The 11995-nt window shown below is 31.3% G+C and overlaps 2 protein-coding genes across 2 annotated transcripts; one reads left to right on the forward strand and one right to left on the reverse strand.

The window, feature by feature from the left end:
* Positions 1–4710: 4710 nt before the first annotated feature.
* LOC129907487 (uncharacterized) lies at positions 4711–5779 on the forward strand. The gene has a single exon (XM_055983747.1). The coding sequence runs from the start codon at positions 4874–4876 to the stop codon at positions 5558–5560; it is 687 nt and encodes a 228-aa protein (XP_055839722.1). The 5' UTR covers positions 4711–4873; the 3' UTR covers positions 5561–5779.
* A 4479-nt stretch (positions 5780–10258) lies between these two features.
* LOC129905309 (josephin-like protein) lies at positions 10259–11515 on the reverse strand. The gene is made up of 3 exons (XM_055980759.1): positions 11285–11515; positions 11045–11213; positions 10259–10976 (listed from the first exon to the last, which is right to left on the reverse strand). Exons 1-3 carry the CDS (start codon positions 11376–11378, stop codon positions 10592–10594), a joined length of 648 nt encoding a protein of 215 aa, XP_055836734.1. The 5' UTR covers positions 11379–11515; the 3' UTR covers positions 10259–10591.
* Between the last annotated feature and the right edge of the window lie 480 nt (positions 11516–11995).

Here is an 11995-nt window from a genome sequence, read left to right on the forward strand (position 1 = left end):
GTGTGTTTTGATATAGGTTTTTAGGGTTTTTCACAAAAACCGCGTTTTTGGCTTGGTGTGAAAAGGCTATCCCAACTAACAATTTTGCTTCTATAAAGCTTTATAGAAGCAAAAGAAGCATGTATAAATCTTTACAGAAGCAAAATTGTTCGTCGGGATAAGATAAAAATTCATTTTGAACTTCTTACATCTCACACTTCAACGTTGTTGTTGCAGTTTGGAATATTTTTCATACCCGTAGCGCTACCGCATATATCCTTCGGTGTGGCCCTTAGAGGATATAATAAATGGAGTGCTTGTTCCTATACCTAATACATTGTAACGCCATATGCATGGATAGGGGTCGTTGTCTTCGTTTTTCAGTGTGAGTCCGGTTCCGCAGCTGTAAATAAACAAGCTTGTTGATGACAGCCATCAAATGAAAATAAAATGGAAGGCATGCACTCATCGAAAAAAACTTAAAGAAACTAGAGCCCTCTAAAAAAGCTTCACGGAACTAACAGCACAAGCACTCCATATATTATATCCTCTAAGGTGTGGCCAAGCCTTTAGTTCGGGGACGGTATATACATTGACCTACTATATATGGACTGCTAGTCGTTAGACTTTTCCATACACAAATTGAAAAAAGTTGATTCCACTTCTTTCTAGCTACTAGCAGCTTAGAGGATATAATAGCTGTGTTTTTTTGTTTATTGTTTTGATTCAAAAAAAATTTTTTTTCACAAAAAACCAAGAATTATCTTTGTATTCTTAGCTACATTTTAAGACCATGACCATTAACATTAGTTGCGTCGTTCTTGTGTTATAAGTGTTTGAAGGTAGCCATATTGAATTTTTTTTTCGATTTTTTAAAAATCAAATGTGAAAACTTTTTTATTTTTATTTCTAATTTTTCGAAAAAACTTTGGTAATTTTATATACATATCTGTTCAACAATCTTATCAGGATCCATTTAAGACTTTTATCTGAAAAGTGCATTGCGTATATCTCGAGATATTAACATTTCAATGCAACCATGTCAAACAAATTTTTGATTATTTTTTTCTATGATAGTTTTTTCCAAACCTCGTTTCCTCCGCTTTTTTTTTTTTTTGTTAATATTTTCAGATATTTTTGTATGAACACAACAATTAAAGTATCTTGGCACAACTGTTTTTATCGAGAGAAAGTAAAATCTGGATAATTATCTGGATTTTTCAAAAATCTATACAGATAAAGTTTTTGTTGCTTTTAACGCGTAAATTGTTTTGATTTCAAAAATCTCGATGTCGTTTTTTTTGCACAAAATCTATATAGATAAACAAAAAAACACACCTAATTATCCAGATTTTACTTTCTCTCGATAAAAACAGTAGTGCCAAGGTACTTTATTTGTTGTGTTCATACAAAAATATCTGAAAATATTAACAACAAAAAAAAAAAGCGGAGAAAACGAGGTTTGAAAAAAACTATCATAGAAAAAAATAATCAAAAATTTGTTTGACATGGTTGCATTGAAATGTTAATATCTCGAGATATACGCAATGCACTTTTCAGATAAGTGTCTTAAATGGATCCTGATAAGATTGTTGAACAGATATGTATATAAAATTACCAAAGTTTTTTCGAAAAATTAGAAATAAAAATAAAAAAGTTTTCACATTTGATTTTTAAAAAATCGAAAAAAAAAATCCAATATGGCTACCTTCAAACGCTTATAATACAAGAACGACTCAACTAATGTTAATGGTCATGGTCTTAAAATGTAGCTAAGAATATACAGATAATATTTGTTTTTTTGTGAAAAAAACAATTTTTTTGAATCCAACATGGATGCCATGGCCATATGAAAATTTTTGTTTGCATCCAACATGGATGTAATGGCCTTCCCACTTCGGAGTTAAAATTAAAAAAAAAACAAAAGCAACATTTTTGACAGACAGCTGCCAAAGTATATGTACAGTGGTGCCAAATGTTTGCATGGATTTCAAAAATCCCGATGTCGTTTTTTTGCACAAAATCTATATAGATAAACAAAAAAACACACCTATTATCTGGATTTTTCAAAAATCTATACAGATAAAGTTTTTGTTGTTTTTAACACGTAAATTGTTTTTATTTCAAAAATCTCGATGTCGTTTTTTTGCACAAAATCTATATAGATAAACAAAAAAACACACCTATATGGTGCTGTTAGTTCCGTGAAGCTTTTATAGAGGAGGACTCGCACTGAAAAACGAAGGCAGCGACCCCTATCCATGCATATGGCGTTACAATGTATTAGGTATAGAAACAAGCACTCCATGTATTATACCCTCTAAGACTAGCGGTATAACTTTAGACGGCGAAAAAAGGAAATTTTTAATGTGTGACATCGGTTGTCGAAAGGTAGTGCTTTCTCTGTTTTTCTTTATTTGTTCCTTTCGCACTTCGCAAAACGTAAACAAACATGGCGGTTTGGCTTTTTTCTTCTGTTTTTTTTTTTTTTTTTTTTATTTATCTGGTTTTAGTGGTGTAAAAATTTAAATAAATTAATTGGTGTGTTTTTTTGTTTATCTATATAGATTTTGTGCAAAAAAACGACATCGAGATTTTTGAAATCAAAACAATTTACGTGTTAAAAGCAACAAAAACTTTATCTGTATAGATTTTTGAAAAATCCAGATAATTATCCAGATTTTACTTTCTCTCGATAAAAACAGTTGTGCCAAGATACTTTATTTGTTGTGTTCATACAAAAATATCTGAAAATATTAACAAAAAAAAAAAAAAGCGGAGAAAACGAGGTTTGGAAAAAACTATCATAGAAAAAAACAATCAAAAATTAGTTTGACATGGTTGCATTGAAATGTTAATATCTCGAGATATACGCAATGCACTTTTCAGATAAAAGTCTTAAATGGATCCTGATAAGATTGTTGAACAGATATGTATATAAAATTACCAAAGTTTTTTCGAAAAATTAGAAATGAAAATAAAAAAGTTTTCACATTTGATTTTTAAAAAATCGAAAAAAAAATTCAATATGGCTACCTTCAAACGCTTATAACACAAGAACGACGCAACTAATGTTAATGGTCATGGTCTTAAAATGTAGCTAAGAATACAAAGATAATTTTTGGTTTTTTGTGAAAAAAAAATTTTTTTGAATCCAACATGGATGCCATGGCCATATGAAAATTTTTGTTTGCATCCAACATGGATGTAATGGCCTTCCCACTTCGGAGTTAAAATAAAAAAAAAAAAAACAAAAGCAACATTTTTGACAGAGAGCTGCCAAAGTATATGTACAGTGGTGCCAAATGTTTGCATGGATTTCAAAAATTCCGATGTCGTTTTTTTGCACAAAATCTATATAGATAAACAAAAAAACACACCTAATATTTTATGAACAACATAATAAACAAAAGTGTTTTAAAAACAATACAAAGTAATTTTTATATTTTTCGTTTCTTGATTTTTTAAGGCTTGGCCACACCGGAGGGTACGCGGTAGCGGTACGGGTAGCGGTAACGATATTTGTACTAAAAAAAATTCCACACCTGAACGTTGATGTGTCAGTTTGGAATTTTGTTCATACAAGTACCCTCACCGCTACCCGTACCGCTACCGCATACCCTCCAGTGTGGCCAAGCCTTTATTTTTCAATTTGTGTTTACATTTTTTGATGAACAAAACAAACTACAAAGATTGCCATGTGGCTTTTTTTTGTGTGTTTTAGTTTAAATTATTTCGTTTTAGTGGTTAAGTGCTTAAAATATATAAATATAAAAATATTTGAATAATAAATAATAAACAAAAAGTGTTTGGAAATAAATATTAAATTGTTTTTATATTTTTCGTTTGTTATTTTTTTTTTAATTTTTAAGCGCGAATATCGATTGTCAAAAATGTTGCACTTATTCTCCGCTTTTGGTTAGGGTGCTAGTATCGGCAAGAAACAAGTGGACCCAACCTTAGCTGACTTCTAGCAGTCCATATATATTAAGTCAATGGGTATATATTTCACCGGTTTTTTTCTGTAGTTCTACTTTTGCTGTGTTTGTTAAACAAACGTATTGGTTTATGAGAGCCCTTAAGGCTTGGCCACACTGGAGGGTATGCGGTAGCGGTACGGGTAGCGGTGAGGGTACTTGTATGAAAAAAATTCCAAACTGACACACCAACGTACAGGTGTGGAATTTTTTTAGTACAAATATAGTTACCGCTATACCGCATCACAGTACACATAAAAAGGTAATATATTCCGAACTGACATTGGTCGCCAGATTGTCAAAACATGACACTTTGGCGACCAATGTCAGCTACCGAATTCTTAATTGTTTAAAATACCGACGAAAAACGCACAAAAACCGATAAACCACGCACACCACTAACTTTTAAACAATTATTTATCATTTTCCGCGATGAAACACGAAGAAAATTTGTTATTTTTCAATTTATAATATTTTTAAATGACATTTTATAAATTAAAACAAAAACAAATTTCCTGTTTACTGCGATTGAAATATAAAAATTAAATCCCGATCTGACAGATTGGTGCCCATTTTTGACAAACAAATTTTGACAACGTTCGGAATATATTACCTTATTATGTGTACTGTGATACCGCATAACCTCCGGTGTGGCCAAGCCTTTAATTCTATTTCTCTGAACTACTAACTACTTCAAATTTGACACCTTCCACGTCTGCCAACCTTCAAACAAATAAAAAATATTTATATGTCATTTGACAAAAGTCAAAAATCCCTACTAAAAAAAATCTTATTTTTGTCTGCTGTTTGTTGTAAATTTTTTTAGGGCGTGGAATTATTTGTTAATCACTTTCTTTCCAATTAATTTCGAATCTCACACGAAAAAAAACCAATCAAAAAAATCTCACCCAAAAACAATGGGAGCTAGCAACAAAAACACTCGAATAGCTCTTGGAATATCCACAGCATCAGCTATATTTGTTGTAATTGCTTTTTTCTCGCCATATTGGTTGGTCACCGATGGCAAACTAGCCAATCCGAAATTTCTCAATCTTGGCCTATGGGAAGTGTGTTTCAATCACTTCCAAGACATCCATCGATTCTACGACACTCGCTTCACCGGTTGCATGTGGGTATTTGAAGAGGAATACTACATAATTCATGATTACTTGTTGCCCGGATTTTACATTGCTGTTCAATTCTTTGCAACGCTTTGTTTTGTTGCTTGTTTGGTAGCATTGCCATTAACTTTGGCCTTCTTAAAATGCTCTCGCGATGACGATAGATATGTCTTCCTTCTGCTGACAATTGGCGCAGTCGAAGTGTTTGGTTCACTTTGTGGAATGTTGGCCGCTTTAATTTTCGGTGCCAATGGAGATCGAAGAGATTGGATGCCTCATTGGCAAAACAATGATATGGGATGGGCATTCGCACTTGCTTGCATTGGCAGTGCATTCCTTATGCCAGCTGGAGTACTTTATATTGTAGAAGCACGTCGCGAACGTTATAAGCGTTTGAACGAAATTGGAAATCGTGAAGTAAACGATTATGCAAATGATTATAATACACGACGATATGGTGAAGGAGTACAGACAGATATTTAGAATATGTATTAATCGTTTATAATAGATAGAATCCGTCCATATCAAACCAAAAATCATGTTTGATTTTAATTTAATTGTTTATTTTGTAAGTTTTATCCACTAGAGAAAGTGCCTTCACATTATTTTTGTAAAAATATAACTTTTGAAACATTCCATGTTTTTTTTTTTAATTATTTTTCTGTTTTATTTTTAATCACAAATGACAAATAAAATTTTTTATAAGATCTATGAATAATTTGTTTTATTTTTTGTTTGAAGGAAAGAACACTTGAAGTGTTCCCAGAGTCATAGGGCAACGTTAAGGGAAACCTTCTGCTTCTTTTCTTCGCAAAAATGAGGTGATTCTAAAGTATGTCATGACCTTATGACTTACTTGGTGGACATTCATTCGACGAAACTTTTCCTTCCTTCGATTTTACATGATACAGTGGTGGAAAAATAATTAGAAACACGCTCTTTCTTTTCAAAATGTTTGTATGTTCTTAATATGAATAAAAAATATTAGAAATATTTTTTGACAGAGGTATTTGAAGAGCTTGATGTTTTACTAAGGATATCCTCTTTATTGCACCTTCTTTTTCTAAAATATAAGGGGTTGGTGTGTCAGGAATATTGTTAAGGACGTTTTATTATTTTTTTGGAACATGTGGCATTTTTCGAGGACTGCAACCACATTAACCAACTAATAGAAATTAGTTGGTGATAGTCCTTTTTATTAAAGTTTGGCAAATGTAAATGCTAAAAATCAAAAACAGGATATTTCTTAGTAATTTTTCCTCAGTGTTTCTAATTATATTTCCACACAAAATTTGACTATATTTTAAATTTTTTGCAATATTTTTCTTTTGTTGGATAAATTCTAAAATTTTTTTCCTAAAATGTTACAAGGATTGTATCATCACTCATGTTTGCTAAAAATTTGTTAAATATTTTGTATTTATAGTAAGAAAAAAACAACATTTTGTAAACAAAGGAGAACGTTTCTAATTATTTTGCCACCACTGTATATGTACATTATGAATAACACTAGTTTACAACTTTTCTTAAAGTTTTCGGAAGCTGATAATTTATACTGACTTTGGATTCGAGTTCAGCACATCAAAAACTGTGAGAAAAGTATATTTTAGTTCTTGTGGCAAGAATTTTGTCAACTTCAAAAGTAGTCAAAAACCGTTTTTGTTGCGTTTTCTAACGGTTATATTTCAAAAACCGGATGTGACTTCGGATTTTTTTTTTCATTTTTTTCATTTTCTTTGCATGGACTTAATGGCTTTTGGAAATTTTCTACGATTCCCAAAAAAAAACCCACAAAATCCCAACTTAGTGACTAATTATTGTATGAAATTTTCCATTACGAAGGAATTTCGTGATTGCTTTTTCGGGAATCATAGCAAATTTCCGATACGAATGGAATTCGTAACAAGGTCCGAATGTGCCAAAATGTCATTTCATTTGGAATTTCATTTTGTTAGGCTGATACATGGCCCATTTGAAAAATGCACGAAAATCAAATAAATATCCAGAGAAGATAGATTTCAAGAAACTGTTCTGCTATATGCTAGGTGCTTTTATCTAATTCCATAAAGTGATGATAGTAGTTGACTGTTTTGAATGTCAATTTTCATTAACATTATTTTTATTGTTCTGCGTAAAATGGTCATGTAAACCAAAATATCAACAGGAGTAATTAGCTGTGTTTTAAATGCAAATGGTTCTAGTTTTGATCAACTGAAACATTTTGTAGAAAATTATTCCCTTCTATTCACAGCATAGTTTTCTATGCTTTGCTGCATTAAAAAAAGGCAATAAAAAACTACTTCTTTGAAACATTTTTGCCTTTATTTGACTGTAATCATTCAATAAATATATAGAAATGACACCGGGAAAAAAAAACCCTATGGAGTTGCGCCAGAATCGTCTTACAGCAGAATTGTGTGTTCGATAGCCAAAAATCCCTGAAAAGGACTTTTTGGTTGAAAAGTAACAAAAACTATAATACAAAATTCTATTTATATTTTGTTAAATTTTTTGATTCTTATTTGAAAGGATTTTTTTTCAGTTTATTTTTCAAAACTGACTACAAAGGAGAGCAAGATTTAGTTCATTTTAATAGTGCAAGTGTTATTTAATATCGATTTGGTTGTGTTGGAACCTACGCCATAGTTTTAATTCAAATTACACTGGTCAACAGAATTTAACTTTTTTTTTGCCACAAGAACCAAAATATACTTTTCTAGTAGTTTTTGGGGTGCTGAATCCGAATCTGAAGTCAGAAAAATTTGATATTACCGTTAGATAATGTCAAAAAACGTCATTTTGGCTGTTTTCGAGGTTCTGTTTTTATGTGGGGTAATTCATTACAAACAAATTTGTAACGTTTATTATAAGAACAGATATTCTTCTTTCAAAAACTGTTTAAATTTTCCCGATATCTCTTTTATTGGTCGAGATATCTTAAGTTTCATTTAATAAGCCAAAGAGAAACTAAACTTAATCTAAAGTTTAAGTCACTGGTCACAGAATTTTTGCCACAAGAACCAAAATATACTTTTCTGAAGGTTTTCGAGTTGCTGAACTCAATCCGCAATCGGAAAAATTCTATTAGCCTCCGTTCTTGAAATATAACCGTTATAAAAAAAAACCCTTTTTTTGCATTTTATAACGGTAATATTTCAAGAACGAAGGCTAATAGAATTTTTCTGACTGTGGATTCGAGTTCAGCAACCCAAAAACCTTCAGAAAAGTATATTTTGATTCTTGTGGAAAAAAAGTTTAATTTGGTTGGTAAGTGTTGTTTCTGATTTAAAGACCGCTTCTTAAATTTTAAATATCTCGGGCAATAAAAGAGATATCGGAAAGATTTAAACATTTTTTGAAAGAATAAAACTAGCTCTTATAGGCACCGTTACAAATTTATTCATAATGAATTACTCCACATAAAAACATGACCTCGAAAACATCCAAAATTACGTTTTTTGACATTTTCTAACGGTAATATTTTAAAAACGAAGGCCAATCAAATTTTTCTGACTTCAGATTCGGATTCAGCACCCCAAAAGCTACTAGAAAAATATATTTTGATTCTTGTGGCAAAAACCTTGTTGACCAGTGTTATTTGAACATTGTCCACGTGCAGTGTGGCGTATACGTGCTCTTCTTTTTTTTTCTTTTATTTTATTTTTTATACAGCATGTGAAAGAGTGGGGGAGTAGAAGACAGTTGATCAAGCGAGAAATTGTATGTTCATGTAATCTAGCGAAATGACACATTATTAAAAAGAAAATTCCGTAATAATCCCAAAATCTGGGGTCTAAGTACGGCATACGCTCATAATCGTATGGTCGCTATATGTCACTATTTGTTTCTACTGATTAAATAGAGACAGTAATAGTCAAAACGTTAACGTATGATCGGGATCGTGTGCCGTGATTCGACACCTTCATTTACCTTCATTAATTGCAAAAAAAAATGGAGCTTCGTCAAGTTTTCATGAGCTATAGAATCGTTTCAAATTTTTTTTATCAGTCATTTCTGAACCGATTTTCAATAAAAAAAATACCTCGTTTGGCTTACTGGCTGAACAGAATGGAAATTCGTTTGTGGCAAAGAAAAACGCCGTGGTACAAGATGTCAAATAAAATCGCTCAAAATGTAGAAAAGATGAACAGAATTATGTGGAGCACTAAAATGTCAATTGCCTTGAAAAAAAAATAATATTAACTGAGCAACCACATTAGAAACGTCAAAAGTCATTGCGCTTGTAGCTTGAAGTAAAAGTCGACTCGACTTGTACCACAGCGAATTTCCTTGCCACAGCCACAGCTACGTATTCTGGCACCAATATACTAATTTCATACTTTTTAACTTTGACAGCGACACAAGACACAAGACACAAGCCACAGACACACATTCTGGTCTACCAGTTAGAAAAAAATATTTGTTTTTCAAAACATATGCTTTAAAATGATGTCGAAGCTTTAAATGACTGATAGCACTTATAAATATGCAAATTATAGTAAATATATAGGTACCTTTATTGATTGCAAAAACAAAAAAATAAGCAAATAGAGTCTATTTGCTATTTAATAGACAATTAAAAAGAAAACACGCTTAGTGCTTTGATAAAACGAATACAAGGCCTTGTGGTTGACAAAACTCTAAGTTTGTATTAGAAAAAAAATTTTAAACTAAAGAAAAATTATTGGATCACAATAAATAAACAAATATAGTCGCCAAATACCATATATCTCATTTCTAATTTTTTTTTTATATTAACAGTACTTTAGGTAGGTGGCCCGCTTCCCGGGATCTCAAAATTTTAACTCTCTTTTTGGATCCTCTATCCCACATATATATTACAGTATTGTAAATAGTAGGTAGACCCATCCGAGATTTCATAATTTGCTCATTTGTGAAATGCCAAACCTAGGTTTGGTTGTTATCTACTACTCGCCGTTTTCGTGCTTAAGCCATACATTCCATATAAATCATAAATCATTTGCGTGAAAATTTCAACTAAAATTGACACGTCTCGTAGAAATTTGTGAAACACATTCAATTATCATTTAATATGGGGTGAGTATATTAGGCCTTTAATGGAGTGAGAGTGAACATAAGCCTTATTTGAGTGATTTAAAAATGAGCACATTTCGTGTGATAAGAACATTCTATAAGCCATAAACAAAATGTAAACCAGAATTATATTTGTAATAAGTATTTATTGAATAGAAAGAGACATTTACACACTATCTGTTTTAAGTAATATAGAATTTTTTAATTTACATATATGTATTTAGTATTACCTAAGCATTTGATTTGATTTTTAAAACAACGCTTTTTAACTATTATTGCTAAAACTTGTAAATTTAAGTTTTTTTTTTTAACTTTTATTTAGACTAGACTCTTTTCATCTGCATCTAGTAACATTTTTTTTTTTATTGAAAAAGAAAAAACAAAATAAGATTCCTAATAGTCTTGGTGTTTTTTTTTTTAGTTTTAAGAAAAAACACAAAAAAAAAAAAAAAATAACTATCATGCTACCTCTTCCCCCAAAACTGCATTTTCTTTAGAATTTGATTCGGCTTCAATTTCAGTTGCTTCTTCTACTGAACTTGTAGAAGTATTTTTTAACCATTTTTGTGCGTTTTCAGTTTCGTTTGTTTGTACTATAATAAATAATTCCCGATCATTGGATTCGAGTTGTCCTTTCAAATAAGTCAACAGGCTTTCTTCATCGCCAATACAATGTGGCGATTCAAGCTTTGAATCGAGATTATAATATTGTCCATCATCGATTTTCCTTACCGCAATCCAATGTCTCTTTTTAATCGGAAGAGTAACATAGCCAAATTTATAGTCAGCAGGAATGTTGAGTATGAAACCAACGACTTCGTCAAAATTTATACAAGCTGGATCTCTGGAATTTTTATTAATAAACAAAAATGTATTCTTTAATGAATCAAGTGTTTTATTGAATTGAATTACTTTCGTTTATCAAACCAAGCGGCTTCACATCCTTTTTCCTGTAGTGCAGTCATAATGACATTGACGTCATAGTCACCGAGGCCAAGGACAGATCGATGTGGATTAATCCAGACCTGAGGACTGAGATTTTTACACACTTCGTCCAGTTGGGCTTTGGTGTATATATCAGCTGAGAGAATCATGTTTTTTTTATTTGATTTATATCAATTTTAAATTAAAAGAATCAAAAATAATAGTTACATTGAAATAAATTGTTGAGGGCATGCAGAGCACATAGCTGACGTCGTTGTCTTTCATGGTAGATTGCGTCACCTGGCATTTTACAAGACACCATTTATTATAGATTATTTTGAAATAATATTATAAAGAAATAGGAATTTTTGGGTAAAAAGTTTTTAATTTTGCCAAATAGCAAGAAATGCTATCATCAATTTTGTTTACAAAAAAATTCTGACTTTTTCTTTTGTGACTGACAGATGACATAAAAATAGATGTGTTCAAATTGTTGAATGCTCTTGGATACTTCATTGGGTAAATAAGCGAGTTCCGGTTTTTGTAATCTCTGAGAACTCGTTTTTTTAGTAAATTAAGGAACGGGTCACACCTAGCTTTTCGCGATCTGAGAAGTAGCCTATAGTAGAGCCTATATCACACATATAGGACAGATAATAAATTTATACAGATGTATTGTGTCTTCAGAAAAATATGAAACCATTTTTTGAAGTTATACATCTTTGGCGAATGAAATTCCCTGCGTTCAACGCAGGCCACCTGAACTTAAGATCTGAATTTTCAGAGGCTCTCATTGGTCAGATGTCATTAATAAGTTAGGTGGCATTTATTTACGTTTTTTTGACATTTATGTCGTTTTCTATTGACTTTTCAGATTTTTGTGTAAAAATCTCAGATTTTCCACTGCAAATAGAATATGAAATCTAGTTTTGTAATTGT

The sequence above is a fragment of the Episyrphus balteatus genome, chromosome 1, assembly GCF_945859705.1.
Source record: "Episyrphus balteatus chromosome 1, idEpiBalt1.1, whole genome shotgun sequence".
NCBI lineage: Eukaryota > Metazoa > Arthropoda > Insecta > Diptera > Syrphidae > Episyrphus > Episyrphus balteatus.